Source organism: Barbus barbus (genome assembly GCF_936440315.1).
Source record: "Barbus barbus genome assembly, chromosome: 41".
Lineage (NCBI taxonomy): Eukaryota > Metazoa > Chordata > Actinopteri > Cypriniformes > Cyprinidae > Barbus > Barbus barbus.
This window is the reverse complement of record NC_136719.1, coordinates 22,572,715-22,592,328: the sequence shown is the minus strand read 5'-3', so window position 1 is coordinate 22,592,328 and position 19,614 is coordinate 22,572,715. Positions and strand designations below refer to the sequence as shown.

The 19,614-nt window shown below is 35.6% G+C and overlaps 1 protein-coding gene across 1 annotated transcript; it reads left to right on the top strand.

Moving 5' to 3' along the window:
• Positions 1–7,143: 7,143 nt before the first annotated feature.
• On the top strand, positions 7,144–18,327 carry LOC306860176 (very long chain fatty acid elongase 4-like). Its single transcript, XM_079401740.1, has 7 exons — positions 7,144–7,398; positions 11,283–11,373; positions 11,469–11,656; positions 12,618–12,698; positions 13,365–13,536; positions 15,390–15,517; positions 16,847–18,327. Exons 2-7 carry the CDS (start codon positions 11,307–11,309, stop codon positions 17,111–17,113), a joined length of 903 nt encoding a protein of 300 aa, XP_079257866.1. The 5' UTR covers positions 7,144–7,398; positions 11,283–11,306; the 3' UTR covers positions 17,114–18,327.
• Positions 18,328–19,614: the final 1,287 nt, after the last annotated feature.

Here is a 19,614-nt window from a genome sequence, read left to right as displayed (position 1 = left end):
GGCTGTGATGAGTCCTGGATAGTCTAACGCGGTACAGATAGTAAGTTTTATTTATTGATTTTTTTGCTATCAATTTAATAAAAAGAAAACTGGTAGACAATAGAATGTTTGAGTGTAGACGGAACATAATTAATAAGAAACCATCTTAAATTATTTCAAAACGGTACCACCGTGTATATAAAAACTAGGATAATATAATAATATAATGTAAATGTCTTGAATGAAGATGAGGTTTAAAGTAATATTTTATTAAATCAACCATATTCACAGGAATACTGACTTATGTGAACAAAGAGGACCGCTAACATGACAGCAAAAAACTAGGAAACAAAGCATATAACGCCATAAGCGTAAGGCTTAACAATTACAATTAGGTGGGAAAATAAGATAAGAATGGTGAAACTGCGGGTAAACAAATTTAAACAGAGGCCTGTTTGAGTAGCACTCTCGTCCATCACAAGTTTTCACCGCTTAAATGCACCCAACTACCCAAACCCTATCGTAATTATTTAAAAATACATATAAGCTTCGTGCCTGACACTTTTGTAACCGATGCAAAATTAGTATTTAAGCTATACAATCAATGAAGGCTCGTTGCATGAAACTGTGACCACAACCATTGTTAACTTAAATTTAAAAACGACAATAATCAGCAATATGTGTTCACACAGTTAACTTTATTTAAATGTTTCACTGATATAAAATGACCCTGAGTTAGAATAGTCAAGTCAAGTCACCTTTATTTATATAGCGCTTTTAACAATGTAAATTGTCTCAAATCAACTGCACAATATCAAAAAAAGGAAAATAGTGCGTCAATAATGTAAAATGAAAAGATTAAAAAAAGTCATTAAATTTTCAGTTAAAGGCATTTCATTATTGAATTCAGTGATGTCATCATCCAGCGCAGTTCAGTTTAAATAGTGTCTTTGCAATCAGGTTGACGATATCGCTGGAAATGAAGTGTCCCCAACTAAACAAGCCAGAGGCGACAGCGGCAAGGAACCAAAACTCCATCGGTGACAGAATGAAGAAAAAAAACCTTGGGAGAAACCAGGCTCAGTCGGGGGGCCAGTTCTCCTCTGGCCAAACGAACCAGCAGTTCAATTCCAACTGCAGCAAATCAGATTGTAAGGGCTCAACTGGTTCCAGTGGTCTTTCCCGGTGGCTGTCTAAGTGGCGGGGTCCTCACTGGGGATCTGTCACTGGCGCTCATCTCGGTGTCCTGGTCTCCGCTGACGTTCAGGGCTGTAGAGGTCATCTCCGGGTGCTGATCCACCATCTGATCTGGATGCGAACTGGATCTGGTGACTGCAGTGACCATCTGGGCTGGATACGGACCAGATCGGGTGGCTACGGTGACTGGGGATATGAATAGAAATCTATACTGATATCACTGCAAGATGACTGGAGAAGCCGTGCATATGTCACGAGAGAGAAGTCTGTCGTTTTCACAAGAAGATATTATGATTAAAGGTTAGAGGGTCAAAAATGTATTGTTCATAATAAGATCCATGATCCATAACATTAATTTCACGCTGGATATACTTTAACTTCTATACCAAAGATAATGTTAAGATGCTAAGTACAGTTAAAGACCTTTAGTGACAATTCCATATAAAAATATTTCAAATAAATTAAAAATGTGATGAACAATACATTCATCAACGATATTTTTAATGTGTTTCAAAATATGCTTATACCTTTTAAACATATGACACAATTTGAATAAAAGAGTCTTAGAGGCAAGGGAAAATGTAATCCAATAGCTGTTTATTAAACAATTAAACATACAGCAAGGAACACAGAGGTAGTAACATGGAAACAGAAGCAAGGACTCAATAAATTACAATATAATTGCGCAATAGATTATTTGCCATAGAGGTTTGCTATAACACATGGTTCTGGTAAAACAATATTGATGCGCGTCGTTAGGATTAAACATACTTATCATTCAGCAATGCTTAAAATAAATTAAATTAAAGTTAAACAGCTTGTCGAGAACATGGTGTGTACAGGTACGTCACTCACAATATAGACTCGTTTTGCAACATTTGAAGGGGTTGTCCTCTTGAATAGGCCAGTCACTATCATACTAAGAGTCAGACTCGTCGCTGCTTTGAGACAAAAAGTTTGTTTCAGCATCCTTGCTGTGTTTATTTACCAATATAGGGCAATTTCCCACTGGAAAAAGTACCAGATTTTCCACCAAAATTAAATTCTCTCCAAATTTGATTGTAGAAGTATGTCCAGTCTATGGCAGTCAAAAGCAGATAGTCCCATTCGGATGTATATTCTTCGTAAGATTCCACAACTTAGAGTTTTACAATCTGAAACTCTTTGTCAAACACAAATCTATCCACACGTTCATAAGACACTGGGAAATCTTGTTTCACAAAATCGGCATCTTTACTGAGAACCTTTTGTTAGACTCTTCCCTTGATTTTTACTTGGTGCTAAAGTCAGCTCCTCTCTCATTTCAACAGATCTTCTTGGCGGTGTTACACACATCATTCTTCTAGATGTTTCAGGACTGTTTGGAACAGCGGCAGCCATTGTAACAGGAGAATGTCTTCTGTGGATAACTATGTGCCGCCTAAACCTTATTTAAATACCAAATTGTGATTATAGGTAGGACCCCATAGGTGTGAAACAAACAAGGATGTGATGCCTTCAATAGTCATAAAACATCAGATGCTTTGACACGTTCAGCGAGATAGTTATCTCTAAAATTACCTCAAGTTTTTCTTGAAAGCAAAGCAACAACAAAAACAACAATTTTCATACTACTAGTTATCGAGATATTAAAAAACAACAACAACTAAACTGATAAATAACAGATTGGAGATTAAAATAACAGCAGATTTGTCTAATTTAAAATGAGACAAATCTGCTATTATTTTGAATTTTTGTGCACTTTTTTCTCTATATAATGTTGATATGGTAACTAGTAAATACTGTAAATTTGGTTATGCTAGCATGTGTGGAAATATTTAAAAAAAAACGTGTTACAACTAACCCTGCGTTACTTTGTACCCCGCGCTTCCCTAAACTCGCAATTGCGAGAAAAAAAGTCAGAATTGCGAGATATAAACTCGCAATTGTGAGGAAAAATAGTCCGAAATTCTGACTTTATATCTCGCAATTCTTTGGAAAAAAAAGTCGCAATAACCTTTTTTATTTTTTATTCAGTGGCAGAAACGGGCTTCCATACAAATCGGATCACGTACCGCATATCCGAACTGAAATGATTTTTTGCGAATGTATTTATTTATTTAGTCATTTAGCAGACGCTTTTATCCAAAGCGACTTACAAATGAGGACATAAGAAGCAATCAAAACCAACAAAAGAGCAACAACGTGCAACGTGAATTCAGATCGAGACTTCGAAACGCTGATCATTTGATTTAGGTCGGAACTTCGGAGCGCACATCTCAAATCATTTGATTTAGTCTAGATCAAAACTTCTGAACGGGTTTGTGAATCTTTTGATTCATACCAGAAATTCGGATCAAGTGGGTTTGCGTATCATTTCGCAAAATTGAAAGATTTGTGTTTCGAAGTCCAGATCTGAAATGATGGTTTGTGAATAATTTTTCAGACTTCGCAGCGCATATCGCAATTTTTGTTTCTGGTTTCTTTTTTTTTTATCAAACAGTACAAAACAAACTAATAAGACAGGAAAGTTATAAAAAACAAAATTAATAAAAAAGAAAGTATACACAGGTACAAATTCCTTAAGGAAATTAACCATGGTTTTATTGTACTAAAGTAAATTTACACCTTAAGAGGACACAGGATGCATCAGATGTAGTTTTGATTAGCCTACTTAAGAATAAACAGATCTTTGGATAGTTTCCAAATTGTCTATATCAGCTCTGAATAAAGAAAAAAGAGGTCTAGAGCCAGATTTTTGCTTATGCATGGGAAATTTAGCTAGCAGGAAACACAAATTAATTAAGTTATATTTTGCTATATTCTATTTTGGGAAATCAAACAGTTGTTGGTTTTACATAATCAAAATTATGTAATTGTTGTCTAATGAATATGCTGTGTGTGTGTGTGTGTGTGTGTGTGTGAGGGGGGGGGTTTGTCTGCTGTTGTCTCCCAACCAATGTCTAAATCAAACCTAAACCCTAACTTTACTGTCACATTTAATCAATTTAATGCATCCTTGCAGAATAAAAGTATTAATTTCTTTCAAAAAGACCCCAAACGTCTGACCAATTTTGTAATTAAATGTACAAAAATATAAAAGTAAGTGAGAAAGCAAGAACTGTACTGTAGAAAAATGAAGGACAAATGTACTGTACATGAAATAAAGCAAACCTGTGGAGTGTTTTGTACAGTTTGTTGCACTGCTGTTGTTCAGTTGTCAGCGTGACACACAGGTGAGATGATGTGTGAGGTGAGCCTGAACTCCATCACCTCCTGCTGCTCCTGCTTCTCTCAAGCACTGAACATCTGCTCTGCAGCGCCGTGGCCCGCTGTGAATGATCACAGACCAACCGCTGCTAACCGAACACCTGTGAGCTGCTAAAACACACAATCACAGAGCTGAGCCGTCATGCAATTAGCCCTTACCCTGCAGGCTCCTCACCTAAACGTCTGCACACACAGATTTTCATTTCACACCTCGGTTATAACTTTGCCTTTAAAGGGGGTCATGAACTGAGAAATCTAAATTCTCTTGATCTTTTTATAAATAAGAGGTCTTTGTGCTATAAAAAACATTCTGTAAGTTTCAGACGTCAAAACTTTCTTGTTAATCTAAAAACTGCTTATATTAAAGCCAATCTGCCAAAACGACAGCTTGTGGAATGTGCCACTTTATGACATAATAGTGTGGCTAAATGTACCGCCTCTGCAGAAGAAGATCAACGCCTGCTTCTATATTGCTGCCTGTTTAACCCCGCCCACCAATTCGCACAAACATAGGGAAATGATGAGAGACAAACGCAGGTCTACGCAGAAATCAAACGATTCATTTTATTTGATTAACTTTACCCAGACTGCGTCAGTAAGAACTTGGTCCATTGTTCACTTTACAACGGATTCTTTTACAAACAAGGCACAATTCTTCACAGAATTTTCAGAAAGATTGAAACTGAAGTACGATGCTGTGCAAATATATGATTTTACAGTAATATCGCACCACACAAGTGTGAGTAACTATTATTATGTTATCATTATTGCTTTGGCAGTTATTACAGATCCTTGGAGTATTAATGTGTTTTAACCTAAATCACAGCAGTCCTCCATTAGCCAGTCATAGCAGTGGGAGTTTACTTCCAGTCAACAATCCTTCAGGCCTATTCAAACGGAGTGTACTGATGAGGGTGGTCAAAACAGGACAGAAAATAGTCTATTTCAAAATCATGTTTTTTTTTTTTTTTTTTATGTAAACATCCTGATAACATTATAAGTGGACCAAAGAAAACAGTTCAAAATAATAATAAAAAAGTTAGTTCATTGCCACTTTAAATTAAGATTAACACTAATACAGAGACTTTTGCATCAAGTGCGCGTGGCGGGGGGCGTTAGTGAGATCTAAAAGGACAAATGGGACAACGGTCGCTCACCAGCAATTTCTTGACCCATATTCTTTGATTGGACAGTAAAAATAGGTTCATAAATGACAAAAATTAACCTTTTAATTTCCGACATAGTTGGACTCTACAACCGAAATAAACATGCAACATGATGAGGTCATGTGACAAAAAGAAAAAAGAAAAAAAAAGAACATGAAACACATATTGTTGCATAATGCACAGTATTTAACAATTCATCTTGTTTTTGATGTTTTCATACAATAATGATTCACATGTCTGCATAAAAGCATATTTTGATGTTTAGATTATCATGCAGTTACACTGTAAAATAAGGCAAATAGAACAAAGAGTACGTTTAGCAAAATACTATTTCAGTCTACTAAAAACCTACAAAGCCTACACCCCCCCCCCCCCCCCCCATCTGTCAAATTGTTTTCTAGGGTTTGTTGCCACCTTGTGTCTGCATTGTGTTCTCACAGTGGGATAAAATATTCTCAGCAACAGGTTATCCCTCATGTATGTGTCGATTTGGAGAGTTAATTGAGAGGGCCTATCAGTGGAAAAATTATCATTACATTACGTTACATTATACAATATAACATTAATGAAAATCATTGTATGCCAATGTGTGATGTATACAATGTGATGTGGAGCATAATATATTACTATAATGTAAATTAAAAATATATTAATTATATATGAAGTATTAAATATGGAAACAATTACATTTATACAAATTAAATAGAGAATATTCCTGTCAGATGAAAAAAAAATTAATTATAAAACAATAAAATGACTACATGCCTATATAAAATATGATGCAGAACTAAATAATATATTATATTTTATCATGTTATAATTATTAGATATGAAAATATTCAATATAAACATCAGTTATACAAATTGAGTACAAAATAAAGTAACGTAATGATTAAACCTGGATAAAATGTGTATTTTTCTAAAACATTGACCTACAATGATGTTGGAAAATATGTATTCAATATAATAATTAGATCATAATAAATTATAGCCTAATTTAATGATTATAGATAATACATTATTAAACATTATTCAAATAAAGTAAAAAATAATATATCAAACCTGGATGAAAAGGTACAATGATGTTAAAAATATATAACACAATACCTAAATAATATAATAATATCATACTTATTAGATATTAAATTATTAAATAGGAAAACAATTATGTTTATACAAACTGAGTATAAATAATATAACAATTATGTGACTAAAACATGTAATTTATTAAAATATTGCATTAAACGTTACACTATAATGATGTTGAAAATATGTAGGGTATCCGTGTATAACAACAACAATAATAATAATTGAAATTGTTAATAAAAATTATGTTTATAAAAACTGAATAAGCTACAAAATAATATAATGATCAAACAAAAATATGTATTCATTTAAAACTTGTGTATGTGTCTATTTGAAATATTTTTGCTGGGTCCCCAAACAGATCAAATGTATGCTAAGAGCTTTGTGTGTTGACACCCGCTGGATAAGATTTGCGTTTTAACGCATAAACAAAGGATTTATCCGAGCGCACCGGCACGAGCCCCACATGGCGCGACTGCGCATGCTCCGTGCCGGACAGACCGGTGTCCAGTCAGTATCAGACACTCTGATCAGATGCGTTTGCCTCATATGCTCCAGTCCCGTTAGTTACATTTAGTTTGCCTTCGCGTTATTATTGCCAAACCTGCGGGGTTGATGTGTTTAAACGCACACTGTAGATTTAAATCCAGACATTTATTCACTCTCATATTTTACCTGGGCTGCACCGCACCTGATGTCGGCATAGGCACGCGCTCACAAGGTAAGACTGCGTGTGTCAAGAGTGTGTTTTTCTGCATCGGTACCAGACTTCAATCTACTCCTATTTGGCTTGGGAATGTGCGTGCATTTCAATGCAAATGACAGTTTACTGCAAAATGTCAGATCCAGTTAAATCGCTTTAATGGAGATTAGTCCTGTTCCCTAAAGGAATCATTCAGTAGCACTTGTTGAATGCATTTAAGTTTGTCTGCAGGTTTAAAATAAAGGGTTAAGAGCTTGGAATAAATAATAGGCGAATATTTGAAAGATGCACAAATAGCTTTTTATTAGTTCTTTAGTAAACCATCTTGTACTAATGCTTTTAAAGAACCCAGAACCCAATGTACTGATCTGAGGAACCTGTAAACATTAATGTCAAAAGTAAACTCATTGTTGGCAGAAATGGTTGGTTTAGCCTAATGCATTCAGATTAATAATATATTAATAAACAGTAGAGCATGGTGATAGCAGCACAAAAATCATGGATAAGAACTGATTAAATGTTAATGTGTTGCATACATGCAAATAAAAAATGACTTATTTATTTGACAGTGACCAGTTGATTTTCCACAGTAGGTTATTACTGTAAAGAACCTTGATTTTATTCTGTGCATATTCCTTTATTCTTGCTCATGTCTAATTTCATATATGCTCAGTTTGTTTGCTCATAACAATTGACTGTTTGGTACAGATGCACAGTTGCATCTTATGGTTTTCTTCGTTTCTTGGAAAGTTTTAGACCTCGGTCGCTTGTAGTTGGAGCATCTGGTGGTGATAACCTTCATGGCGATCATCCCTCTGAGAGCATGCGGCCTCAGATGTGGGTCGATGGGCATTTGTACTTACACTTTAAGCTCGTAGATCAAAAGGAATTAAAGTCCGACTGACAAATGCTGGTGAAACCTGCTGACACACGCGCACAGAGGCTTTTGTCTTCAGCGGGGGATGCACAGGAACTTTGCACTGCATGCCGACATGTTTATTTTAACAGCTACAGCTCTTCCGTTTTATAGTGCAGAATCATTTATGCCATCCTTGCATGTTAAGTGGCCTCAACACATATTTGCAGACTTGATCTAAACTTTAAATGATCTGAACGTCATTGCATTAGATACAAAATATCAAACTAAGTTAGGTATTAAGATTAAAGAAAACAAGCAGCAGTAGTAGTACGTACTACCAGTAACAAAGTAGCTTGTTAAACAACATACCTTAGAAAAAATAAGGGACAAAATCGGTCACTGGGACAGTTAAAGTACTGATATGTACATATATGCAGCGTTTAGGGGTAAATAAGGTACACATGCATACCTTTTAAAAGGTGACCGCTTTTATACCTTTTTTCTGAAAGTGTATTGAGTAAACCAGGGCTAGTGATATTTTTCTATGTGGGGTTTATTTGTCAAATGCTATATGCACAAACCTTAGTCTCAGGATAAAAAAAAAAAAAATCTATTATACATTTCCAATGTTACCGTCCAGAAAAACAATACACAATAGTGGGGCATGTTGTCACACTATATGGGGTACAAACTGCTATTAAACAGCTAATTATTAACCTTTTAGCTGTTGAAACAAGTAGGAAATGCAAAAACGTGAAAATACCAAACCAACGTTTTGGTTAAAAGAAATTGCAATTAATAAATTGTTTAAAAAAAACAACAGCAGCAGCATGAAACATGTGACAACTTGCCTCAGTGTAAATGTGATGACCTGAATCAACCTGAAATATACTCTTGTCCTGAGAACACAGTGCTAAAATCTGCCTTCATTATAGTGAACTCTTATCGGAATGCATTTTAGTGCTTTTTTATTATGTAAACCTATTAGATTTAACAAAATTATGATGGAATTTTAGTTCGGAAGACAGACATTTAAAAAAAATCCCAATTTAAGAGTTTTTCACTATAAACAAACATTGAGCACACATATTTGTGCAAGTGTACTCAAAAGCTTATAGTTATTGAGACAAAAACATTGTGACAACTAGCTGAAAATGAAGACATGCGAAGGCGTAGTGTGACTGTGTTTGTTTGTGTTTAGTGCCTCATATAGTCCATTTGTGATGAATACATTACATCTGTGGTTACTTTGCTAGGACAGAAGTCTAAACTGGAGGAAAACTGACCTTAAAGATCCACTTAATCACCAAAATACCAGCAGCTTCTGATGGAAAAACCTGAGGAGAATAATATCCTGCAGCATTTCAGCACAGATAAAGACACTTGATTTGATGTTCTAATGCAATGATACGGAGACTTTTTGAAGTGTGCAAATTTTCTTTTTGAACACTACATACATGCATAAGCATACTTTGCTTCATTTGAATGACTATTTTCTTCCACAAAGCTCTTAAAGATTTCAATCAAGTTTAAGCTGACGTAACCCCAAGTATTTTTAGTAAAGCTTATTCTCTCCCTGCTTTGCTTGTGAATTTTACCCTTTTGCTTGTGTGTTAAATTTGCGACTGTATACAGCTGTCCTGTTTTCCTTCCGTTTGTCTCAATGCAAAACGATAGGCTTGCTAAATAATGCACGGGCGTCAGCAGGTCTGTGGAAGACGAGCTGATTATGTAATGACACTGGTGGACTGTGACTTATATTAATTCTGCTTACCTGGCACTCAGGTGTGGAATGCGGTTTAGTTGCTGATTTAAAATAGTGACACTCAGTAACACAAGCACACATCTGTCACTTTGTTTCTGGGTCCGCCTTTTGGCGCAATAAATCTGGAAAACAACACAAAATGACATTTTTGGCATGCTGTTACCTATATCCTACATTTTAGCTCAGTTTATGTAGACAAAATACTTCCAAGGCACTCACGTGGTAAGATAAAAAGCATTTATAGCATTACAAAATGGTTCAAAGTAGATCTACAAAAAAAAACCCAGCCTTCTTCAGGACACACATCAGTTGCTCAAACAGGTATTCTTAAACTGGTGTTAATTAGTGAATCATCAAAGACAGCCGGTTAATATGTGGGTGTAGCCAAGACTAGCTTCTTAGTGCACAAAAAAAAAAGGAAAAAAAAACCCAACCCCACACACATACAACAGTATAGGAATAAAATTATACATCAATGGTGCTTCAATACTTCATTAACTCCTGGGGACTTAGTCGCCTGGAGCGTGTGAATCCAAAAAGTCTCTCGTTGTAGAAGCTGTTTCTGTCTATTTCCACCTCTCATAGAACAAGGGATAGATTCAATTCCAATCACTTTCAGGGAACTCTCAGTGACATGACCCACCTCATTGTAATGCCTCGCCATTGGATACAACATGTTTTTTACACGAATAGCATATTTGTGTTCAGCCACTCTTAAACGCAATTTTCTCTTTGTTTGAGCTACATAGAAATGTCCACACTTGCATTCTAGCCTATAGACTACATATGAGGAATTGCAATTGATAAAGGACTTAATTGGATATATTTTCCCAGAGGATACATCAGTAAAACTATTAGATCTCACCATATTATCACAATGTTTGCACCGCCCACATCTAAAATTTCCTGCTAAAGAGCCCAGCCAAGTTATCTTTTCAGGGGCAGGAAGATGCGTACTACCTTATTTCGTATAGTTGGTGAACGTCTATAACTAACCATTGTTTTTTCTCGAAAAATTGCCCTAAGGGTGCTGTCACTTTCAATGATGTTCCAATTGGGATATAATATATTTTAGCTCAGTTATTGTGTAACAGAATCTTATTACAGCACATTTATGTGACACAATGTGATGAGCAATCAAAATCTAATATTTACAGTCTTGTGAAATGATATAAGGAATTGTCAGACCGACTGTCCTAAAGGAATTGTTTTCATATTGTGCAAGGGAAAGACTAAAACGAGCACTTTAAAAATGCTTCTATTCTGTTTCCTTCACAGGATAATCATCTTAGAACTAGAGCCATGGAGACAGTCATTCACTTTATGAATGACTCTGTAGAGTTTTATAAATGGAGCCTTACCATAGCAGGTGAGAATCTTTTTGCATATGTTTTTTTATATTTTTATGAAATCAAACAGCTAAATATTCTGAGTCGAATTTGGTTTTGTGTGTTTAAATCTCAGATAAGCGTGTGGAGGAATGGCCGATGATGTCATCTCCGCTCCCCACCCTGGGGATCAGTGTTCTCTACCTGCTCTTCCTCTGGGTCGGACCCCTTTACATGCAGAACCGGGAGCCTTTTCAGCTCAGAAAAACCCTCATTGTGTACAACTTCAGCATGGTGCTGCTTAACTTCTACATCTACAAAGAGGTCTGCTGATCTCCTTGTCAATCCATTTGAATCTAGTAGGAACAATCACATTTATATTGGCCTCAACAAGAATTGTTACAAGGAAGTATCATGGTACATGTGTATGTATGTGTAAATATATACTGCAAAAAAAAAAAAAAAATCCCTCTGTGCTTTTTCCCCTGATTCTTCTGTATACAGATATTTAAGCATCCCTAAAACAAGATAAATGTACTTGCAAAAGGGAAATTATATTTGTGCATTTTTAGAAAATATTTTCAGTTATGTTCTTTTTAATTAAATAATTTTATTGTTGTCTTGTTTTAAGAATAAGATATAATTTACAAATATTTCAAATTATTTATTTGTTAAAAAGAATGATAAATTACTGTTCAAAATAACAATATAAAATAATAAATATAAAAATAACAGTATAAGGTTTTGCATGAAAAATGTGTCTGTATACACACTAAAATATTTAAAATAATATTTATTTGATAAAAAAAATATTGTTCAAAATATAATATAAAATAATAATAATTAACTGGAGGACTTGTCAACTTTCCATTAATGGAACAATCCTGCCTGATATTCATATTATGCCATTTTATTTTAGCATAATCAGGTTATTTATTTATTCATAACCTCACTGTGTGAAAAAAAAAAATAAGCAAAATAGCATTGACTTCAGCCCTACATATGCAATATTGTACCACAGACAGACCAAAGACAGGTCACAGACTTTTGGCACATGATCACTGGTTCAATAAAAAATTGTGACATATTTGACTTCTTACACAGACAGTCTGTTGCTTGTTTCGCAAGTCGAACTCTTGCATGCATAACAAACAAAAAAATGCTATGAAGGGACATAATGTGCAGAATATGTTTTCCCAAAGCATATTAACCTTTTGTGACCATTAACCTTTCCGTGAGCACTTAATCATAATAATAATAATGAACAATGTGTTTTTGCCTCTAGCTGCTCCTGGGCTCCAGAGCGGCCGGATACAGCTACCTCTGCCAGCCCGTGAACTACTCCAATGATGTTAATGAAGTCAGGGTAAGAAATGCACTGTCCTCCCTTAAACATGTTTACTTAAAAGACACACCATAGACTGCTATTGTTTTTATATAAAGCCAATTATACACAGACTAACAATCAAAAACTCCAGACTGAAGCCATGATCTTGTAGCACAGCTGTAAGGAACAGGGAGAAAGTTGAGTAGAGCTCTGTGAGAGCGAGGCTTAACTGTAATCAGGAGGCCGGAATGCAGAATCCCTGGATTCGCTTTCACTGACGTCGGTTAGAGTTTCCTCATGCTGTTGTCTTGGCATGCATTGTCACCTTCATTGGCAAGATTGGTTTCCCTGGTGACGTGAGGACAGAGATGAAGTCAGGAGTCTCCCCACCTGTAGGCCACGCCTCCATTCTGATGGCTCTTGCTGCAAATATACCTAAATGGCACATTAACTGCAATGAATAATTGTATAGCTTGTCTAAAGTGACTTCAGCAAAGCTTAGATTATCAAGGCTTCAGTGGTTATGGGAGTTGACAGATCACACACCGTAACAATTTGGTTACCAATCCAGCACTGTGAAAGAAAGGAAGAAAGAAACAAATAAACAAACAAGATAAAATGACAGAAACAATAGGATGATAGATCGAATGACAGACAGACAGGTAGAAATGTGTATCGTCACTGGTATCGGTGGTGTTTCTGCAGATAGCGTCAGCGCTATGGTGGTACTACATCTCTAAGGGGGTGGAGTTTCTGGACACAGTGTTCTTCATCATGAGGAAGAAGTTTAATCAGGTCAGCTTCCTGCACGTCTATCACCACTGCACAATGTTCATCCTGTGGTGGATCGGCATCAAGTGGGTTCCTGGCGGACAGTGTGAGTACACACACACACACACACACACACACATTGATTTAGCAGACCTAAATTACTTCTATTGTTGTCAAATTAAGCCACTTGTGATCATTATAGACTAGACCAAACGCCAAAGCCTGAAGTCCTAATGATAACTTAAGGCAACTTTTTGAGCAATGTTACCTGGGAACTTTAGTAAATGTTGCCGTCAGTGGGCAACCGGGTCAGACATGGGACCCATGACCGATCTAAAGTATCCAGATAGAAATTTGTTACCCATTCTCAGTAGGAAAGTGGCCAAGCAGCATTGCTTAAAAAGTATCCCCGATTATCATCAGCCTTATTAGCCTATATTAAGCCTAAACCTAGAATGAGGCCAAAATATATTTTACAATAGACCAAAGACATTATAAAGTCCCTTTATGAACCATATATCATTTGGACATCATGTTTTGTATGTTTTTCATGCTTTTATCCAAAGCTATTTAAAGGGGTATTTCACCCAAAAATGAAAATTCTGTCATCATTTGAAAGTGGTTTTCTGGTCCCTTTACATGGTTTGTCAAGTCAATAGGAACCAACAACTGTTTGGTTACCAACATTTTTCAAAATATCTTGTTTTGTGTTTAACAGAAGAAAGAAACTCGAACAGGTTTGGAATAATTTAAGTGTGAGAAAATGACGACAGTTTTCACGTTTGAGTGAACTATCCCTTTAATTTGCAATCTAGGTATACATTTGTGACCCTGGACCACAAAACCAGTCATAAGGGTCAATATTTCGAAATTTAGAGTCATACATCATCTGAAAGCTGAATAAATAAGCTTTCCATTGATGTATAGTTTGTTAGGATAAAATAAACAGGACAATATTTGGCTGAGATACAACTATTTGAAAATCTGGAATCTGAGGGTGCAAAAAAAAATCCAAATATTGAGAAAATTGCCTTTAAAGTTGCCCAAATTAAGTCCTTAGCAATGCATATTAATAATCGAAAATTAAGTTTTAATATATTTACGATAGGACATTTACAAAATATCTTCATGGAACATGATCTTTGCTTAATGTTCTAATGATTTTTGGCATAAAAGAAAAATGGATAATTTTGACCGACACAATGTATTTTTGGCTATTGCTACAAATATACCCCAGCGACTTAAGACTGGTTTGTGGTCCACAGGGTCACATTTTATGAATTTTATGTGCATTTCTCGTTTTGCTCATACTGTGTGTTGCATTAACATCAGTGTGAGGAAATTACGTTGTAGACCAGCAAGGTGGATCATCTGAAATGATAAAGGTTGTGAACCATTGTCAAGAACTTCTCCACTTTATAATTGTACATTTTGAGGCTTGAACAAGAAAAGACCCAAAAACATAAGAAGATGGGAAGATTTGAGGAAAGGGGAGGAAAGGTTAGGAGAGCTTAGGGGGATGTGGAATGGGTTTGGAAGGGTATACAGATGGTCAGAAGGTTAATGAGGAGGAAAGGGTGAACAAAGGATAATGATTTGAAATGGGTGGAGTACTGCTTTGAGATGACTGGATGTTGTAATCTTGTGTCTCAACAAATGTTGGTGACACATCCAGAACATTTCATATTCAGTGCTTGATGTTTAATAGTGTTCACTTAAGCAATAAAGCTTGAACCGAATGGCATGTTGAAGCAATTTGCTTCATTCACGAAACTCGAGCGAAAGGGATTTCTGTGTCTTTTGAAAAATTTCCACATGAATGTGACTGTTTATACAAGAAAATTAATTTCCATGAAACAGTGCCATTGATCATAACAATCCTAGACCTGAATCAATATTTTGTTGGACCAACATATTTATTGATATTACATCCAATTAAATCTCCTTCCCTCTTCACAGCTTTCTTTGGCGCTACGATTAATTCCGGCATTCATGTGCTGATGTACGGCTACTATGGGCTGGCAGCGTTCGGACCAAAGATCCAGAAGTACCTGTGGTGGAAGAAATACCTCACTATTATTCAGATGGTAAAAAAACCCCACTCCTCATCCCTCTTATAAATCTACCAAACTGATATGGGTTGCTTATTTGTTCACTTAGCTCAAGGTACACAATTCTATGGAAGCCTGTTTCTGTCATGGAAAATAAATTAAAAAGTTATTGCAACTTTTTCTCACAATTCTGACATTGTGTGCCTTGCAATTCTGAGTTTATATCTCACAATTTGATATTTGTTTCTTGCAATTCTGCTTTTTTTTGTTATTGTTTCCACCATGGATTAAAAAAAAATATATATATATATATAAAAGGTAATTGCGACTTTTTATCTCAAGATATAAACTGAATGGTAAAATTAATTCGGACTTTTTTCCTCGCAATTCAAAATTTAATTCTAAGTTGATGTCGCCATTCTGACTTTTTTTCCCAACATGGGATAAAAAATGAAGAGGTAATTGTGACTTTTTCACAACTTTTTTCTTGCAATTGCGAGGTTATATCTCACATTATATCTCATACAGTATTTTGAGTTTATACTTTGCAATTATGACTCGTTTCTCAGAATTGCTAGTTTATATCTCGCATTTGAGTTTATATTTAGCAATTCTGAGAAAACAAATCATTATATAGATAGAGTCACAATTACCTTTACATATATATATATATTTTAAATCTAATGGCGGAAACAATTTCATACAAAACTGATTAAATTTTCAATAAAAGTAAATCTAGTTTAATAAGGTATTAAAGCTGAGTAGGGATTTAAAAATGTACTGGGACTTTGAAATTTCCATGTAACGATCAAAGAATGCAATAATCAGTTATAATTACTTATTTATTATTATTACTATTATTTATAATAACACAATTAATCATTCATGTGCAATGTACAATATGGTGTATATTTGTCAAAAGTCCACTACAGTGTTTATAGTACATCCAGGTACAGTTACATCTTTAGCATATTTCTGAAAATGATTAAGAATCAATATGTTGATTTAAAGCAGATCTTGCAGAATCTTGGCCAAATAATTACAATCGTCTGAATACAGTGAATGATTGCGTTTAAACTATTGAGGTACACTCTAAATACAACCCAGTGCTGGGTAAATATTTGGCAGAACACATGCTGGGTTGTTTTTAACCAACAGTTGGGTTCAATTTTTAACCCAACCTTCTGGGCAGTAACCCAATCCAGTTTACCTATACTCATGTTTTAGAGTGTAGGTAAAACAGCATCTTTGTGAGCAAAATTGTCATTTTGTGACGTTATCTGATCTTTAAATTCTTCTAGACTACTTTAAGCAATCAAAGAAGTTGTGGATTTCTGCTACAAACCGCTTTGCTTGTGTTTTTAGATCCAGTTCCACGTCACCATTGGCCACGCCACTCATTCTCTCTACACGGGCTGCCCATTCCCGGCCTGGATGCAGTGGGCTCTGATTGGCTACGCCGTTACGTTCATCATCCTGTTTGCCAATTTCTACTACCAGACATACCGCCGCCTGCCACGCCTCAAGTCAGCCAAACCTGCTGTGAACGGCATCTCCAATGGCACCAGCAAGACATCGGAGGTCACGGAAAATGGAAAGGAACAGAAGAAAGGAAAAGGAAAGCATGATTAAAAAGAAACAAGACAGGAAGTGAAACACTGGGTCTCATGGGCTTCAAAAATACCCATGTCTCAACTGCTACAGACTGTTTGGTAATTGTGAAAACAAAATTGGTCTTTTTTTTGTTAACTTTGCTGATTGTATTTCAAACTAGGGACATTTCCAACGCAACCAATCCTGTGTGACATCACTTCCTCAATCATCTCCTTCGAGTTGTTTAGGCTACTTGTGAAAGTTTTATAATACACAATGTCCAATTTGGTTTACCGGATGGAAATAGCAAACTACTTTGAGGCGTTTAGTTATCATTTGGGGGGAATAGTCAGTTCTGAACATTTTTTTTTCCTCCCACAAAATCACATGCTTTTTCACATAAACAGAACGCTAATTCTCTTGAATGTTTTCATTTAGTATAAACAGCTGATGAAAGATTCTTACGTAAATGGTTCAGCTGGACGCTTCACATCCTTCCTCTGGTCTCGATGGCAGCCAGCTTTCTTCACACTGTTAAATCCTGAGAGACTGAGCCCTTTAACAACAAATGATATGGAGAAAGAGTCATTCAAGATGCAAGTCTGAATCACTTCCGTAAAACGTGAGGATAATCCCTTTCTATTTTGTATAGCTATTATTATTGTCTGTTTGATTTGTAGTGAAACAGTGGTGTATAAGGGCTCAGGTGAACAATATTATAAATAGGCGATTACTGAAATGGCAACACAGTTCTACCAAAGAAAATCTGTGTACATTTGGTGGGTTTATACTCTTGCATTAGATAATGTCATTATTCTCATTTAATTTCCTGTGCAAAACAAGTTCCTGAGATTTGCGTGCAGTAATGATGGTGAGCCATGAGGCTTTATGCTCAGGTAGTTCCACATGTAAAATTAGACACACACACACACACACACACACACACACACACACACACACGTGTCCTTAATGTCTGTTCAGGTATGTGTACTCCAATCGATTGCTTTGTGCATGTAGCTTTTTATTATGTTTTTGCAAGTTATATTACAGTACGATTGGAAAAAAAAGAAGGTAGGCAAAAGATGTTTGAAAACGGCGATATATTTTCTGTATGACACTCTTAAATTCACACAGGAAGCTGTGTTTGTGATCTGTACATTGTGTACAACAGATTCTTACAAATGTCAACGTTCCTCTAGTTAACAACTCTCCGTTTATACAGAACTGAATTAAATAAACAGGATGTCAACCTCATTTTATGTCTTCCCTCACTCTTTCATGTATGAATTTGCTAATTAGTTACAAATTACTTTCTCTCTTTTTTCTTTTGCTTTGCTAATTCAAGCATTACTGCAAAAGCCTGTTTCGGCCATGGAATAAAACAATATAAAAAAGTCAATTCTGAGGAAAAATGTCAGAATTGTGAGACAACTCAGAATTTTTTGCAATTACAAGTTTGCATCACAACAATTCTAACTTTTTCCCTGAATTCTGTGTTTATAGCTCACGCTTCTTTTTTTTTTTTGTGTGTGTTTCTGCCATGACTTTTTAATTCAGTTTTTTTTTCTTGCAATTGTGAGTTTGAATCGCACAATTCTGAGTTTATCTCACAATTTTGATTCCCCCCCCTCCTCAAAAAAAAAAAAAATCCCAAAATCAAGATTGCAAGATAAAATTGCAATTTAATTTTAATTTTTTTATTTTTCCATGGAGGAAATGGGTTTTCATACTGCAACTGTACTTCATACTTAAATTGAAATATTATGGTGACTGACAGCAAGGATGATAACTATAACGATAACTGTAATGTTATAATAATTACTTTAATTCTATAATGATAATGACACAGACTAACAATATCATTTGATTTCAGAATGAAGTTTTTTCCAGCTGATAAAAATCAAACCAAATAAAAACCAATAAAAACATTGACAGCCAATCAGAATCATTCCAATATTAATGAACTGAAGTATTTTGAAGAACAGGCGACAAAACTGCAGCGCATGCTCCTGATCAACAGATGTTATTGTGAGTTTGTGTGGATGCTAATATAGTTATTGTTCTTTGGTCTTTAGACTTTTGCTACAGGCATCAATGACACCTCAAATCCAGCAGTTTTTAGGAAAGATGCTCTGTCCTCTTTCTAAGTGATTGGAATTACTTCAGCCAATAAGAAACCACCCAGAACACCTAGCAATCACATAGCGACACCCTAAACACAACACCTTAGCTCTTCTCTAGCAACCATCCATGACATAGTTCATAATGGACTTTAATATGAGAAAAGGATGACAGTAATATGTCTGACCACTTATTTCAGCAGTTCACAGACCTTCTGCCTCCATCTTTCTCCTTTCTGGACCTTTAATTATGTGTCCTCCGTCCGCAATGGAGCTCCCAGGGGGGTTGGGCAGATAGATCTGGACTAATCAGGCTGTAAATTGGCTTTCAATGTAAAAGAGCTTATATCCACGTGAGAGTTTGTAGTGTTATTCAGGTCACAGTGGGGGAAACTTACACTGGTATCAAAATAAAACTAT